This window comes from Caenorhabditis briggsae, assembly GCF_000004555.2.
Source record: "Caenorhabditis briggsae complete genome, chrII, whole genome shotgun sequence".
NCBI lineage: Eukaryota > Metazoa > Nematoda > Chromadorea > Rhabditida > Rhabditidae > Caenorhabditis > Caenorhabditis briggsae.
Window position 1 is genome coordinate 92431 of NC_013486.2, and position 18451 is coordinate 110881.

General features: G+C 35.6%; 2 protein-coding genes across 2 annotated transcripts; both read left to right on the plus strand.

Annotated features, from left to right (window-relative positions):
* Window positions 1-1357: 1357 nt before the first annotated feature.
* Cbr-nlp-11 lies at window positions 1358-2925 on the plus strand (the record flags this gene model as incomplete). The annotated part of the gene is made up of 3 exons (XM_045241644.1): window positions 1358-1570; window positions 2280-2438; window positions 2806-2925. The coding sequence occupies 3 exons, from the start codon at window positions 1358-1360 to the stop codon at window positions 2923-2925; spliced, it is 492 nt and encodes a 163-aa protein (XP_045091680.1).
* Window positions 2926-10654: 7729 nt separating this feature from the next.
* Window positions 10655-17828, plus strand: CBG01037 (the record flags this gene model as incomplete). Its single annotated transcript, XM_002629749.2, has 14 exons — window positions 10655-10674; window positions 11733-11861; window positions 15453-15572; window positions 15620-15703; window positions 15752-15844; window positions 16213-16312; window positions 16363-16535; window positions 16627-16781; window positions 16827-16935; window positions 16981-17073; window positions 17117-17297; window positions 17352-17371; window positions 17502-17601; window positions 17733-17828. The coding sequence occupies 14 exons, from the start codon at window positions 10655-10657 to the stop codon at window positions 17826-17828; spliced, it is 1473 nt and encodes a 490-aa protein (XP_002629795.2).
* Window positions 17829-18451: the final 623 nt, after the last annotated feature.

Below are 18451 nucleotides of genomic sequence, written 5' to 3' on the forward strand. Positions count from 1 at the left end.
CGAGAATAACTAGTGAACTAGAGTGAAAAGGAGCACATTGTTCCAAAAGGGGACATATTGTGTGTTGATGTTAACTATTGTAGAAATGTATATTGTGGTTAGAGAGCCCGATTTTTATACTGGTTCGAAATATTCAAAACTTGAACTGCAACATTCTTTGAATACAAAAAAAACAATGCAAAACTAGAATTTTTCATTGTTCGAATCTTTTTTTTCCATGGTCACAAGCAAACGTCATTGTGTAACACCTCCAGCAGTAATCTCAGAAATAACTGAATAATATCCGGAAATGCAATATTTGGATTCAATAATGCTTTTTATTGCCTTTTTATCCGAATTCTAGAAATTCTTTCTTTTCTTTTTTCTTTCTCAAGATTTTGCTAAATTTGGAAATATAGAGTACCCCTATTAATTCACACACACACACACACACACTTTAGCATACTTTTGTTGGAATTGGTGTCAAATGGCCTAGTATGATTTTATGGGGTTCCATTAGTGCGTAATTCTTTACTTCTGGAGTCCAACGCTTCTGGAAAACTCCACGCCATCTATAGCGTATTCAGTAGTTTGGGGGCGAGAAATGTTTTCAGACAGTTAAAAAATTTATATCTGAGTTTCCGGAAATAGATACAATCTAGAAATATGATAGGTCAAATACAGTGTATCCTTTCAACCAGACTTCGAGAAAAACAAAATGACCTAGCAAACATACCAGATGAACATCAGGCCATTTGCAGGTCATTTCTACACGGTGGCCCAGAAAACACAACCTGCAAAAGTTAGGCCACCATGTCAAAACGACCTAAAAACACACTAGGGTCATGTTGGGCCATTTCTGGTTCATAAAAATGAAGATCTAGAAAACCCAACTAGAAAAAGTTAGACCATCATGTAAAAATGACCAAAAAACAAAAAACGTACATGCATTCAAATTTTTCGAGAATCAATTACATTTCATCATAGCCGGAACCGCTACTGATAACTTTTTTTTAAACGTCTCTATATTCCGATACTCGGATTCTTTCTCATTTTCTCTTCTCCCTTGTCCCTAACTCCACCCCTTTCGTTTTGGGGAGGCCGAAAATAGGCGGAGCCTCCAACCAAAAGCTTTCCTTCTTCTTCTATTTGTTGTTGAAGCAAGAGATCCTGAGCATCATATACCCCCTTGGGGTGTATTATCTTCAACCCACGCAAATTTTTCATGATATTTACCCTTGAGTTTTTTTTGTTGAGATAGTCTTTCGTCCTTGAGTTCCAAAGTTCAGAAACTCTTATAAATTACTTTTCCAACTTACAGACCGCCTTTCTCAAACTCCGTGGTGCTATTTCTCCATTTGGTTGAAGAGAAAAAAAAATGAAGATGAACACTTTGGTGCTTTTGGCTATCTGCGTGGCATGCGCCTGTGCTGCACCAAATCCAGCACCACAAGGTGCTGCTCCAGAAGCCAATCGAGGAGACTGGGCTGCAATCTATGAGTTTGAGGTCAGCCATTCTATCATAAAGAATATCAAAACATTACCTCTAACTGAGAAGCTCTTGTCAAATATTTGCCGTGCTTTAGCTGATGTAAGGAGTAACCAAGAGACTGTTTGGGCAGCCTCCCATAATTTAGGCTGAAACCCTCATATAATATTTCTGTCTTTACCGACTACGAAGACTTTAAAAATTCACTGAAAAATCTTCAATACAACCTCATTATTCATTTACCTCCTATTTGTCTTTAGGCATCATAACAGGAATATCATTGATGACGACAAAAGATATATTACCATTTTATGGAAATCTAAATGCATAATACTCAGAATGTACATTGAGTCTGAATCCCTTTTTTCATCTTAAACTAACACCTAGTAGTTTATTCGAATTGAGGTTCCGAATATAAGATTGCTACGAAAGTGAGTTTGCAGTTTACAATGCAATATTCAAAAGTGATGTCACCTTTCGCAAGTCAAAATAGAAGATGCCCCTACCGATACTAAAAAAAGCTAGCCTATAATTTTCCAGTCTAGCAGAAGAAGACCTAAACCCTAAATTTAATCCATTTTCATTCCTAGTCGTGTTTTTCTCTAATTCGTTTTTTTTCTCAAAGCGAATTTCTAAAAAGCTACATGTCACCACCCAGACTAATTCTGTCGCTTTTTTTAATTCTCGCACGTATTCTTTTTATAGGATGTAAGGGGGAAAAATAAGAAGTAGAGAAATAGGAGGAAAGTGCAATATCGAACAAATTGATGAATTACAAATTTCAGAAACTGAAAAGAAATCATAGTTTCAGGCACCAGCGTCCCTGTTCAAGCGCGCTCCATTGCTTCAATCAAAACGACACATTTCGCCATCGTACGACGTTGAGATTGACGCTGGAAACATGAGAAACTTGTTGGATGTTGGAAAGAGAAGCGCACCAATGGCCGCCGATTACGGAAATCAATTCCAGGTTTAAAATATTATTGAAAGCTCATTGAAACAAAACTCATTATGTACCATCTGATTCTTCTAACGTCATGTCTCCTTGCTTCTCATTTCCGTTTTGTGTCTATTCTAGTCCTTTACACAATACGTGTGTGTGTTTAGAAATCTAATGGGATGTGCTCTTCCGTTTTCCCGCTGCGGAAGTGTTGGGGCGGATAGGCGAAAAGTTCACTGATTCGGAGATGACGTGGCTAGAAGTTGTGTCTCTCTCGAAGAAGGAGGTGAAACACTAATGCGATAATGAGAGATAATTGTTGTGCAAAGAGTAATTATGTGAAAGGATAATATGTTTTTCGCGGAGATTTTTTCCTCTGAATTCAACTATTTTTCAGATGTACAACCGCCTGATTGATGCCGGTAAGAAGAAGAGATCCTCCATGATCTCCCCATCCTACCAATTCGAAGACGCTCTCGGACTCTCTGACGCTTTGGAACGAGCTGGACGTCGTTAGACAATTTCCGAAACTAACAATATCCCAACGAGTACCTTCTTTTTTACAGCCAATTTCTTTGTTATCTGAGTAAATTATTTTCAAACAAACAAGGCTTATTCTATTGTATGTTTTTGCCCATTCTCTTCAAATTGATCACACTTTTTTAATGCTTCCCCTCCTGTTTCCATCAGAATCCATTTTTCCTGTGTGCGCAATGATTCCGCCGCCATTTCTATTCTTTCAAGAGAATAAAGTGTTTTGTTAGACACTATCCTAAATTAAAGAACCAGAAGAGAGCAATAATAACTAGATTCGTTTTGAAAGAAAACACAGGAAATTCGACACCAACACCTCCTACGCATTGTATTGGTTACAAATGAATAATAAGATCACGGAAGTGTTGGGTGCAGAAAAGGCTAGAAAAAAAATTAATTGAGAGCTGTGGGAAGCAAATGAGATGACGTGATTCGTGCCTGGATTCTGAACCAGACATTCCTTATAATTGCTAGCCAGCCGTTGATATGGATTTGTACAGTCTGGTTTTTGATAGAGATAATACAAATGGGAGTATATAAATTATAGGCCCAAACAGTCTATCAAAGTATTTATATGGGAAAATTCGAAAATCTGGACTTGGCTTTACTTTTTTGTAAAATCTTGTTGCCAATAAAACGAAATAATATTTCAAGGTTTGTTTTCGAATGATGGTGTACTATCCGGGAAATTACATGGAAGTTCGTTAACAATTCAATCATGACAATTTTCCCAGTAAATAAGGTTTCGAATACTAGGAACTCTGACGAATGACATAGAAGTCTCATTTCCATTCTAGGTGGTCAAAAAAGAACTGATAAATCACAAAAAACAAAAAAAAACACGTCAAAGTTGAATCTCCATTACGAGAATTGTGTTCGATTAGGGAGAAAAAAAGAAAATTTAGGAAATTGGGTTTTGAAATTTTTTTCCCCAATAAAACTCAACGATTAAAACCTCTATGAATATGAACGTCTGCAAATACAAACCTGTAATCAAATGTCTTAAAACTAGTTTTACGATTTCACGAAATCTGAAAATGAACGTATCATGTGATGCTGATATGTTTCCTGCAAATTAATTATATCCGTTTTTTTCATTAGGCATTCTTTTTATTCTAACTCAAAAGGCTCCCATTGATTTGACTCTTTTCCCTACTGCATTACTCTAAAATTCGTCCACCTTCTTTTATATTTATAAAAAAGGTTTCTTTTCAGATGACGCTACTTTCTTATTCTAGAGAACACAGCTTCAATGAATCTCTGGGAATCTTCAAATATAATTCTTATTCAAACAAGTTTTTTATTCTCCATATTTATTTCAACAACATGCATCTAAGAGCAAGTAAACATGGTCTAAAAATATCCGAACCGTGAATAAAAAAGGAAAATAGGGGATAAACACTTACTTCGGAGGGACACAAAACGGGTAAATCGGACTTGAAATTGACTATAAATTGAAGTGAGCACTCTCTGGGAGTGAGCAATAAAAATTGAACAACTTGGAAAGAAAAGAGAATTTTTTGAGTTTTAAGGATGGGGGAAACTCGGTATTGAGATGAAAGACATAGTGAAGGAAGATTCTAGAAAACTGGTAATGATTTTGGAAATTTTAACAGTTAAAAAACGATCATAACCTAATGGAGAGATGTTAATATTCAGCTTACCAGATCCTGATTCTCGTGAGAATTCTAGAGAATTCCTTCTGACCAAATCCGAATGACAGGAAATCGTCTTTCTCGGTATGAAAATTTGGTACTTTGAAACTTTCTTCTACTTTTGTGATCTTTTTGAGAGTTCGGTTTTTGTCTTGACTATCGGACACCTTTGAATAGCTCTTTGTGCTAAACCGCACTCTTTTGGGCCTGATTCACCAACATTCGTGCATGGCTTTCCCCGTGATCAGTTTCCTATATCATTTTTACACTGTAACCAACAAATTAACTCCCTACATTGTATGATTTTAACGTTCCAATAAAGCATGTAGACAAGATATGATGCATCGACCGGGAATGCTTCTCATTTGTTCAATGAACATGTTTCCTTATTCTCGACGATTGCTAACTCTGGTGTGTTCCAACATTACTTGTTGTAATTGGAGTCAGGGATGAATGTTATTGAAGATAAGATTACGATGAAGATAATTTGACGCATTTCTTTCCATGGTCTATGTTTCAGTTCCAGATTAGAAAAAAGTGAGGCGACTGAAAATTGGCGACGAAGACTCATCTGAGAATCCCATCAACTTCATGTATTCTGAAAGTTTCCAAAAAAAACCTGATTTCTAATTTTATAGTTTTCCTCTTCTTTGAAAAATTAGTTTTTGAATGGGTCACGGATAATGGTTTTAATTGAACATAATTCGAAGTTCGTATATCTTCTTTGTATATGTAGTAGTCAGAAAAAATTGAAAAATAATTATGAAAAGAATTATGAATGGACATGTGAAACTTTTTTGATCTAAAACGAGTAAGATCAACAAAACACAAAAATAAGACTGGAGTCAATGAGCCATTATTCCCTCACACCCTTTCCTATTTTTCCTTATCACCTGTGCATTTTCTGCTCCTTTTTTTCCAGGGAATTCTGAGCTCAAAAATTGTGTGCCTACTCTTCATTCATCATGTCGCATTCTCTCTTTTTCGTTTTTCTTCTGTCCCACGTCTTCTTCTTCTTCTGGTCCCTTTCATTTTAAGGTAATTGGATTAATGTTATGCAAATGTGAGCTTTTTTTCAGCGTTGGAGGAGAGGAGAAAGAATGACTAAAAACATTTCCTTTGTTTAGTGAACCTAATTTTATTCGGTTGAAAACGTTTTCCGAACTTGAAGGTGTAATTCTATAGTGATGCAGAATTCAGGAAAAATGATAACATAAGGAAGTTGTAAAAGGTGTTGCGTGTTTTGAATTATGTGATATGAGATCAGAATTTGGCAATAGGGTCTGGCAAAACTTCAATGAGTTTGAATTTATAGGTCACTGACTATTTTTTTAAAAGAATGACTACACAAAAGTATGGCGTCACTATCCCGCTCCAAATTTTTTTCTAATTATCCCGAGTTTTCTAAAAATCCCATAGTCTAGTCCACTCATAGTTTCCGCTTTCTATGTCACATGGCTGAGACTCTACTTGTTTATTACTATAACATCCGTTTTGGTATCGCTTGACTTTCTCTATCGTGTTTCAGAAACTCGTTCCATCTTGATCAAATGTCAGTTTTTTTTTAACTCAGATGAATTCATCTATTTCATTGGAACGTCGTTATTTTAGTTAAAAATGGGTCAGCAGACCCGAATAGTGTTCATTAGAAAATTTCCAACGATTCTCAAAATATGTTCTTTCGACTTCTCAAAAATCAAAATGAAAACACGGGTCTTCTTGAATTACACACATATGTATACATATAACGAAGGTCCCCTATTTCATTCCCCACCTCATCGTTTTTTTGGTTTCTCATTTTGCTCTTTTTTTGAAAGTAAATTATATTGTAAACCTTTCTAGGAATAACAAAAAAAGTTTTTTCTACTGGATTCTTAAAAATGTCAAAGTCATCTATAAATGGTAAAATGTGATTGGAAAACTCTGAAAGAGGATTTGAAAAACGATGTTTCGGTTCAAAAGGCAGAGACCTGAAAGGTGAGTTTTTTGAGACTTTGAATTTTACTAACGGTGTTAATTTGTGGAGGTTAAGAAAAATGAAATACCAGATTCTACAATATTCAAAAAACTGCACCGGGCCTTCATAATATCATCCTTTCCCAAAAAGTTCGAAGTTGTTCTATAGAGTATTTCGATTTTTCAGCAAATATGACGTTTGCCATCTCTGACACTTTAGCATAGATAAGGTGATCATATTCTGAATAATTGATGTCGGTAAGAAATCCGCTGAAACGGATAACATTAGTCATGATCTTTGAAAGTTTTTTTGCCCTTCTCGAAATTTGAATCTTGTGGAGTTTGACATTTTCTTTTTCATATATTTTTCAACAAGCTTGTAAATGTATGAAATCTGATCCAAACTACTAGATCATTCAGCAACAACAGATCATTGTATGGAATTTCGGATTTTTGTTAGTTTCATAGAATATTCAATTTGGTCCAAGGAAGATACAGAACATTGAAAGATAGCGAGTAAAATTAACGCATATTCCGAACACTCATTGTCTATAGTATTCCCAACTTCGAGTTTTTTTTCTAGAATTTCCGCATTTCAAAAAACCTAGATGACATCATTTAAACTTTTCGAAACGAATTTATTCCTTCTGGAACATTTATATCTCATTTACTCTTCGTTGTGCTTCATCCAATTCTCCATACTCCTCCTCCCACACATGTGACAATAGATCATCGCGAATCTCTCAAATTTATTGAGGGAAGAAAAACGGAGAATAAGAAAAGAGACATGTCTCGTCGTCCCGGTTTCTTTTTGAATGTGTGTGTGTGTGCAAAAATGATAACAAGAGAGCAAAAGAAGAAGGAGAAGAAGAGCAGCTGTCCGGATCACAGGTCCGAGTAGAAAAACGAAAGTGTTGGGTGAATGAATAGAACGTAGGAATAAGAGAGTCAGACATTGGAAAGGTCGGGCGAGCTCCCGGGAGGGGGGAGCCAACGGTTTTTGAAACGTGGCGTTGGATCTAGTGAGCTAGATTCATCATTTCTGAGCTGCTCTTCTTTCACCATCATGACTCAATTTTGACCTGGATTTCATTTTTCGTGTAATTTCAACTCATAACTGTTTTTCCATGGTTTCAATGTCAAGTTTTTCGGAACGGATGAGATTTTTTAATTTATAGTATTTGCATCGTGTTAGAATGATTTTGAAAACATTTTTGACTTGTTTCTAGAACAGTGATTTCTTACACTACCAAGCAAATGGTTCTTATTTTAATTGGAAACTGTTTGATTACTGTCGATTAGAAGTTGTATTGTCCACACGGCTTTGCAGACTTTCTCGATTTCGGTACTGTTTAGTACCAATCGATGGATTGGTACGATACTTCTTCTCGTCTCTTAATTGTCATCTCTAATACAAGTTGTATTAATTGCTTTGAACTTGCTATAAATTCTACGTTGAAGCTTCGGTCATAACAAACCGATGCGATTCGGCAGTACACGGCATCGTTATCCAAGCAGTGATGACAATGATTCGATCGATTCGATGTCAGTTGGGCAGAAACAGAAGGAAAAAGAAGAGTGGAAGTGGGCACAGTCATTGACTAGGTAAACTTATGTTAAAATTGTTCACTTGAAAGTCATACATATTAATATATCAAACTCAATGTTTTAGACAGTCAATTAGGTTTCTAAACACTGCCAGGCACCGCGAGAACCGAAGTATAAAGCGTGTTGCGAAAGTTTGACGTTGAATGGCTCACTCAAAAGTATTCTAGAGATTTTTGTTTTCGAACATTCCGAGTTTCTGAAAGAAAAACACCTATTTTGGCACGGACCCCTTTCTAAATGTATGACATTTAGAAAATCTGAAAATACACGAGCCAAAGAGTAAACAAATTATACTCACTCGATTTCCGTTTCACTCAATTCATTCAAATGCCTTACTAGAACTTTTCCTTTCAATTTTTTTTTGACTCTGAAAATTTGAAAAAAGCTCACAATGAGATATTTGATGGTGGAGTTGGAAAGTCGCAAAAGTTACCGGTAGGTTCTATAGCAGTAATTGTATAAGTTTTACAAATTAAAAAACAAAATCTATGAGGTTGTGAGAGAAACCTGATATTTACAGCTCGAATTTATTCATTAGATGTTCTGAAATTTTTAAACTGGACATTACATCTTTTTTTGAATTGTTTAATTTTTGAAAATTCTCTTTCAGAACACATCAGGTACAAAAATGCCGTTGTGCATTCAGCAAGTCCAAAAGTACCATTGTGTAATACATTCATATTTTCAAATTCAAAAGCTGAAACCTGAGAATTTTCGGAATCGTCGCCTGTTTCAGTTTTGTTGATTATCTAAAGTACACCCCTCATTAAAAATAGTTTCACCTTGATTGGAGTTTCTCCATTCTTATCAAAGACAAAAAAACCAGTATTTATTAAACTAGTAGACAGTCTGATTTATCCGTTAAAACCCTAGATAAATAAAATCAAAGTATGGCTACATAAAGTCTGGTTTACGGTTCTTTTGTATATTAGAGAAAAAAACTAGTCAATTGAGTTCATCACACCCGGGTAGGCCTAGGATTATGAACCCCTCCAAGTTGATACTTGCTCAACTTATGGGTTCTTTCATTTCTCTGCTGATAGTTTGGCACGCACGAAACGCGATATGATGACGTAATTTGAAAAATGCAATAGCAAAGAGGGATAGAAAGAGAAAAAGTTGCAAAATCGTTTTTTTGACGCAATATGATCTAAATACTAAGATCACGAAGGTGTGAAAAGTGTTTTGATGGGTAGGAAAACGAAAAAATTAAATATTTGGGACCGTGAAAGATTATTACTATCAGGAAGAAAAATTTTAAGACTTTAAAATGTGTTATCAAAGGACAAATTGATTAGGTATCTGTTGTTCTTGTTTACTTGAGATATTTATAACGCCATTTTTTACCATGCTAGTAATCGGTCGAGTTGCGAGAGAACCTTTTTTTTCAATTTTCAGAAGGTTCAATTTCTTTGTTCATACCCAAAGACTTTGTTTTTCTCACATCGTCTATGTATAGTTTTTCAAGAAGGAAATCTATGTGACATGAAAAATATTTCCTAGTAAGGGATTTCGTAAAAATTGGCTTTTACACACATAACCTACACCCCAAAGGAACCTCTTCCCTTTCTCATTACCCTCATGACTCCTTTTCCTGAATATGCTCTCTGAGCCATGCAAAATTCTGATCAAAAAAGTGTCAAAAGTCCGTTGAACTGGCGACGTCATCGGGGGAAAGCCTGTGGAAAATTGACTCGATTCCTCATTTATATTCTGTTGAAGCTAAATTTAGAAAATTCAGAATTTTTGTTTTTTTTCATTCTACGTTCATTTCTACTTGACAGTTTTTAAATACCTTTCCAGTGTTTCTGATCATTGGTTTTAATTTTTTTTTTTGGTGCTCAATATTCTGAGATGTTTGAGGGTGTACTTCAGGCGTTCTCAAGAACAAGAATCTCAAGAAGTGACTTGAGTAAGTTCAATCACACAGATATATATGTATGCACAGACATATGTATTTTCTGGGGAATAATGGAGGGGCGCTAAACTTTTTAAAAATTACTTTTTTTAGGAAGCGGTGTCTTCACTTCTGAAAAACATGACTAATGCAAATTTCTACAAAAGTAGATTCACAGCTTCCATGACATGAAAAGATACTCATTTAGATTCTATCCCAGTCCTCATGTTCCATGGTCAGTAGCTTATTTTCATGAGCTCATCCTCCCTCCTGCTCCAGTAGTCCGCGATCCATCTATTCTATTCTCCTGTCTGGTTTCATTTCATCTTTCGTTTTCTATCCTTTGCAAGTGTCTCTTGTTCCACCAAAGTCACTCATTCAAGCGCCGCCCACTTTTCATCTGGCTCGTCAAAAGATAGAGGGAAAGAGAAAGGGAAAATACGAAGGGCACATACACACCTCATTATTAAAATTTTCGCTTCATTTTGAAAGGGATAGAAAAAGTGTTGGTCAAGTTTCTATTATTATTTACACCATGTGTACTTGTAATCTTTGATGGTTTATTCTTTTTCGATGAACTTACCAATGCCTGTAAAATGATCGACGGTTTGATCAGGTTAGTTAGAAAATACAGAAGTGAAAGTAACGGATCCAAACTTGACCTCAATTGCCGTAGAACCTGTATTTTAAGGCCCTCTCTAATTGAATGATTAAATGACCCATGTAATAGAAGGGCTCTCCGGTGGTACCTTGGAACAATAGAAGGGTCGGCCTAATACAGGTTTTACGGTAGTAAAATTAACAGTATAGATTACAAGAAATGTTCAACAAAAAAATTCGCATCCTAATATTTTCGCCATGCTATTAGTTACCACATTCTTGTTTTTTAGTAATTAAGATAATTCAAGTGAATAAGGACATAATTTTTACAACCGCAATAGGAACTTATTTCATTCTTTAACGTATGTAGCCTGTAACATTCCCCTAGTTTCCCTTGATATTCTCCTATTTTCCAAGTCTCGAAATTTATTGGTTTTCCGGATCTTAAAGATCGAAGAAAGCATCAAAGAAAAAATGTGATCTCATTCGATATTTTCACCTAGATGCATTCAATTCCAGGAAGGCGTGAGCAAGAAGAACAAATTAAATTTATATTTTTCTAGAAGTTTCTAAAAGGAAAGAGTAAATGAATGCCCGGGTTTCTGAGAAAGAAGGAACTACTGGTAGATTATTTGAAAGAAAAATGAGGTCATATTTTCCAGATTGATTGAGTGGATCAGACAGAATCACGATATAGGTCATTGAGCAATGAGCTACGTCAACTAGTACCAGCTCATCTGAATATTTTGTTCCAGAGAGAATACTAAACGACAACATAAATAATCCCACGTGCTTCCGATCCGATTTTGATATTTTTAGAGCCCCTCGGAAAGAAAAAACATCTGAAATAATATCTGTCAATCTGAAAAACTCTAGAGCAAAGCGTTTGAGGATACCTGTTTGAAATTTTTCTGTAACTATAAACTCACTTTTTCTTGCATGTTTTTGTCGCAGGTACAGAGGTGAGTAAACAAAAACATAACATACAGACTCCAACAATATAAAAGTAGATCAAAGTAGAGTAATCACTACTTAGTTTTAATTACTTTTCTCCAAACAAAGATAGATTTTCAGGCGTCTGGAACAAGTGCTGAATGTCCATCCAGAAAAGTATCAGAATGGATGCAGCAGCCAACGCCCAAGTCGTCAGTCCTCGCCAGATCAACTTTTGACATCGATCAGAAGCCGTAGTGCTGATTTCGGGTTAGTCCATTTCCTAAGAACCGGTTTTTGAAAACCAGAACTTAAATTCTATATATTTCCACGTCTATCGAGCTAATGATGGCTGACCATCACATTGTCTTTGCACTAAATTATCTTGGTTTTAGTAGTTGACACACTTCCGATGTCATATGCTAGATGAATAAGGTGAACGTGATGTAATGAGAATGCCAGTCTAACGAAAAGATCTCAATAGCCCTCATTTATTAGGTCTTCTATCATCTGTAACTTTTTTGAGATTTCAACGGCAATGAAGTGTGACCGATTCTTCATTTTTTATTCCTTCTCTTCCTTTTCCTACCGTAATCCATATTTTCTATCTCTCAAACGTTTTTGATTTCTGTTCAGAATATCTATAAACATGATTTCAACTCCCTCTCCCTTCGAAAATTCATTAATTATATATTATGCAAAAAGTTCAGTGATGAAGAAAAAACTAGGAATAAAGAAGCAGTTATGAAAATGATATACTTGTTTTGACGCATTCTTGAAAATTCGGAAATCCAGAGTCCGGGGCTCCTTGAAGTCCCAAGGGAAGTGCTTTTCTGAAAATAGTAATTTGGAAATTGATGGAAAGAAATTGAGTTCATTGGAGTTTAATTAATTGGGATCATGAGATATAGAGGCTATAAAAGTTTCAAGACATGGAGGCTAAATTGGACGTATATTTGAGATATGAAGAAGACGTAAAAGTAGTGGAAGAGGGAAATGGGGAATATAGAGTGTTGTATTATGTCCAAACTAACTGGTTAAAGATACCATAAGGAAAAATTTGAAGATGACTACTGCATTCTATGAAATTTTACTGTTCATAAAATTCGTGAAATATTTTTCGAGCCCTGGCAAAATAAAGATGTGAGAAGATTGTTTTCAAAGTTTTCTTGTTTTGAATTGAAAAGCTCCAGTTTCAGGCAATATTTTAATCTGACAAGTTAGTAAGTCTATTATAAAAATCTGAAAATGATAATTCTGCTCTGGAAACGGATTGAGGTAATAGAATGAATTCCTCTGGAAGAAGTATCAAAATTTGATGCGTTCGTGAAACTATTTTTCCAATTTCGGCACAAATTTTGTCTTGCAAAATAATGCTCCTCTTACGTCTATCAGATCTTCCAATCGAATCGCACTACTCCTTTTCTCTAAAATTTCCTATTGTTCCTAAAAAGATGTTGTCACCATTAGTCATTCCGAAAAAGGAAGCAGCTGCTGCCGCTCACTTGTCCCATCCATATAATGCAGAAGAAACAGAAACCCAATTAAAAAGGATCACTCATTTTTTGGTGTTTCGCTCTCTCACTCTTTTTTTTTTGGTGCTCACCAACCAGTTGCTTTCTTCATTTCCTAATATTTTTTGAGGCTAGTATTTTTTGAAAAAAAAAATACTTGAAAACGGAATTTTTTTGGTTGTAATTGATTTCGTTTACGAAACCAAAACTTCACTCGGGTGTCCTATAAGATTTTGGCACCTCAATACTTGTTCATTTCTTCACATACGAATGCACTTTGATGTGTGGTGCGAACGGAAACGGAAGTGTCTGGTTGAGATTTTCATATTTTGCGATTTTTGGGTTCCAGAAAAGAAGTGGAATATAAGGGTTTTATTCTGTCTAATATTCTGAGATTGCCGAGGAAGCCTAAAGCAAATAGGATATGTGGCGGTTCAATCGGATAAGAAGGTAAGTATTGTAGAAATGGTTTATATACAATATGTGCACAAAAGCAAGCTAAACCCCAATTGATTTCTAGTCAAATATGTTCATGTTTGATTCAATTGTAAGAACATTTCTGCTTCGAGTTCTTTTTCGAATTCAGAAGCTTCAGAATCTCGTGAAACACTTCCATTTGGTTTTTCTCCTTTCCAAAAATGTTCTCTCCTTCTTGATTCAGTCTTCCTTTATCTAGATTTTTATTCACACGAATTTGAAATTTTCTCTTCTCTGAATTTTCTAAGAAATAATTGCATCTGAAGATGCTACTCCTGGGAATTTGTATTTCTTTCTTGTTCCTCTGTTTCGATATTAAAGGATTATAAGAGAGGGGACGAATGTAGTAAGAATACACATGTGTGTTATGAAAAATGACTGGATTATAGAAAAATATCTGTCGTCCCGCTTGTTTTGCGTTTTTTTCTTTGTTCTTCTCAAAAAATTTCCTTTTTGAGAACATCTAATGTTGATGCTCAAAAATCGTGTTTCTATGGAAAGTGAACAATTTCAAAAATAAAAATTGTGATGAGCACTTTTGTGTCTCCTTTTATGCGACACCCACCCCTCGTCGTTTTTCAAAAAGTTCATAAACAAAGAGAAAAGTCTACTATACATGCAAACAATTTTTTCCGGAGAAAGTTTTGGTGACGTTAACCTTTAAAAACTCCAAAGGTCCTTCTCGAATTTTGAGTCTACATTTTTTTTTCAAAAAAAAAGAAAAGGTGTCACTGGAAAAATTGAGCAGAACTTCCTATTCTCTTCCTCCTCCCAAAGTATATCCAATTACCAGGAACAAAGGAGGTCAAATGTCGCTTTTATCTTTTCAAAAACTGATTTTCCGTTTAAAAAATTGTGTGTTCAGTCTTCCTATTTGAGTATTTTTAGCCTTCTAGATTGTCGTGTTGTTGAGTTTTTAATAACAGCGAGGATTAATATTTTCCTTTTTGGAAGAAGGAAGATAATTGTTTTTCTCAAGAAAAAAAGAAGAAGAAAACAGAATAACATGGCTTTTACTAGTCTGAAAATATGTTGAACAGTCTCCAGTATCTTTTTAGAAAATTCAAAGTTTTAAGATAAAATAAGCATGAAAAATGCATGAAAAGCAAAAAATACTTCGTTAATCTTCCCAGAGCAATTGCCTTCTACCTTTTCTTCACTTCTTTTCTTTCTCCCGAAAACCATTCATCATCCCGTCAGGTCTCCTCTTGCTCTCATAAGACGACACGTAAATATTTAAAATGAGACATTGGTCACCGTTGAAGAGACTTTGGAGAGACTAAGATTATGCAAAAAGCGGTCCCTTCACTTCTTGATTACGACCTATTTTATTACGACATGAGAAGGAGATGAAGCAGATGAGAGGAGAACTCATAAGAGAGAAACAGAGGAGACAAATGTGTCACCTGTTCGTTCATGACTTCTTCTCTTTAATACTCGTTCTTTCCATCCATTCCCTCCCCTGTTTTAGATGCTCTCATTCGTTTTCACATCGTTTTTGCTTTATTTATTGAACACTTAGAGACTGATTCGAAAATTAGGTTAGCCGAAAAAACAAGCAATTTAAAAATGTGAGAAAATCCTGCATGTAGTAAAAGTTCATTTTTATATCCACCGAGACCCTTCTACTATCCAGATGGCGATTCCTTCAACACGTATCGTTTGCGGGAGGAGAAAAGCTTTTTTATGATTTCAAAGACTCAACTCAACGAAAGAAAATAGCAGTTTTTGTTGAGACTTTTGAGCCCTACTGAATGAGACTCATTTTTCTTCTTTTTTTTAAAAATCTGGCATTGTTAGAGAGCAACTCTAAGTTAAGTATTTTTGTATGATCCCAAAATTGCTACAATAATAAACAATTAAAATTCAGCCGAGCTGCCGAAATGGCAGGTGGAAATAGCGAAGAAGGCAAAGGGATGCTTCTGAGGAATGGAGATGACAAAGTCCGGCACCCGAGTCCGCAACGTGGCACACCAGACAGCTCCAGCACGTAAGTGGCATTTGGTAGGAATTTTAAAATTGACTGAAAATTTTCAGACAAGGTCATCAGTTCATCGATCAGATCGTAACTATAAATGTGTCTGGGATGCGGTTTCAAACTTTTGAAAGCACATTGGCCAGGTGGGATTTTTCAATTTTCATCATCTTGGAAAATGTTTCTTTTTTCAGATATCCGCATTCTCTACTAGGAGATCCCACAAAACGGCAACACTATTTTGTGCCCGACACAAATGAATACTTTTTTGATCGGCATCGAACAACGTGAGTGTTTCTTCCCGAAGTTTCGAAATCAAAATTTAGATAAAAAATTCATGAAAACTTATAAAATTCAGCTCAGACACATCTTCATTCGAATATCGAAACTGTCTGTAAGCACAATTCATGAATTTATTGAATTTCAAGAATTTTCCCATTTTGCGCCCCTGATGGTGTTTTTCTCGCTTTTGTTTGGCTTTTTGTATACATTTCCCAATTGTACCTTTTATGTCCAACCATACCAGACTACCAGGGAAAAACACCATCTAACAGTTTTTAAAATTAAGATTTGTAATAAGAAAATGTGTCGTAATTTATTATTTCGTATTCACAATACTCAGAAAAAATGTGTCAAAATTATCTGACATTTTTAGATTCGAATCCATACTGTATATATACCAGAGCGGTGGAAGAGTTAAACGACCTGAAATTGTGCCGATTGATATATTTTTGAGGGAAATGAGATTTTATGAGGTAGGTTTTTTTTTCACAATAAGGTATTAGAATTGGAAATTTTATTTCAGATGGGCGATGAACTTCTGGAAGAATTCTGGATAGCAGAAGGTTATGAAAAACCAAAAGAAGTGATGATGCCAACTAACAAGACACAGAGAAAGATATGGGAGTTGATGGAGTATCCTGATAGTTCACTCTCAGCGCGGATCATTGCGTTTATCTCAATTTTTGTGATAGCTCTGTAAGGGATTAACACCAATTATTTATCTGAATCCTTGAGACTGTATCACAAAGTGGTCTACTACAAAAAATTCTAAAATTTATATTTCTAGATCCATAATCTCATTCTGCTGGGAGACAGTTCCATCTGACAACGATGACAAAGTTATCAACATGACTACTGGAGAACTAATAGATGAGCTAGATGAAAAACACTATTCTCCATTTTTCTGGATCGAACTCATGTGTATTCTTTGGTTTACTATTGGTGAGTGTTCTATGCCATCTATATTCTAATTATATATATTTTTAGAACTAATTCTTCGATTCATCTCTTGTCCATGCAAAGTGACATTTGTTACCTCGATCCTGAACATAATTGATTTCGTCGCAATCGCGCCATTCTTTGTCAACTTTTTCTTGTTAGTTTGTTTTTTCGTTTTTTAAACCATAAAATATGAATTCAGAGCTGACACCAACAAGTCTAATTCATCCATGTCGTTCGCTGTACTCCGAGTGCTTAGATTGGTTCGAGTCTTCCGAGTATTTAAGCTCAGTCGGTATGTTTGGAAGCTCTACTTGAAGATCCAAGTAATCTTTCAGTCACTCTGTTGGTCTTCAAATCCTTGGAAAAACATTCCGATCGTCTGTCCAAGAATTCTGTCTTCTGATATTTTTCATGGCCATCGCTTTGGTTCTGTTTGCGTCTGGAATGTATTTCGCTGAGCAAGGAGAACCAAACTCGAAATTTACGTCTATTCCAGCTAGCTTCTGGTTTGTATTGGTAAGTTTTATTTGAGCTAGGACCCTTGTACTAGTCTAAATATCATAATTCCAGGTAACAATGACTACTGTTGGGTAAGTTCTGAGAAAGTGTTGTGTATATTTTTGTTGTTGTGAAAATGAGTAGTTATTTAGAGGTTTTTATTTTCGGAAGCGTCTGAAGTGGATTCTTTTCACAACTCAAAACAAACTAAAATTTTTGTAGGTATGGAGATCTCGTACCATTGAGTCCGTTTGGTAAAGTGGTCGGCAGTATGTGTGCCTTGATTGGTGTCCTTACATTGGCTCTTCCAGTACCTATTATAGTAAGTTTTTGGTTTGAAACCAAATTTCTGTGGTAGCATAATCTTCTTTTTCCATCGCGTCTACTGAGAAGACCATGAGTTTACCACTAAACAGTAATAATCTCTGCAAGATTACAAAAATTCTCTTATAGGTAGCCAACTTCAAACACTTCTATCGTCAAGAGAATCGTCTTGCTTCAATGAAGAGCACCACGAAAGGCGACCACGAAGATGACGATGTCGCCTGACGGTGTAAAGGCCTGACGACGAGTTGTGCATCTGATGTGCTCAGCCAGTGTTGCTCTGAAAGCTCATCGTCACGTGGAGGGTCGCTGGTTCCGGCGCCAGCTAGTAGCACTTCAGCGCTCAGTAGTCGCAGGCCGTCGACAATGTTTCCTATATGATATTCGTTCCACGACCTTTTTTTCACCATCTTTACGGGTTATCCAAAGTCATCGATTCTCTTTTTCTATCTCGACCGATTTTCTTGTGAATGTTCCGGTGGATGTGTTTTTTTTCTTCTTGAAACAATAAATTTTATAATTCTGACATTTCAAAATTTTCAAATTATTTTTCTCACTATGGAAACTTTACTGTCTGTTTGCGTGTTTGTTTTAATGGTGCTCTGGGACTTTTAGATATGAGGGAACCTATGGAGTGGAGAATGGAAAATTCCAAATATGGTCAAACTTGATAAAACTATGAAATTCTGAGAAACTTTTCATTCAATTCAATAAATATTTGTTTTAATTCATTTGATTTGATTTCTTCATACGGAATGAAAATTTGAATTTCGTTCGAACCCGCCGCTCTTCCAACCAGGAGAGAAGCTAGAGAGAACGCCAGTGACATACCAGTTCGACCGAAAACC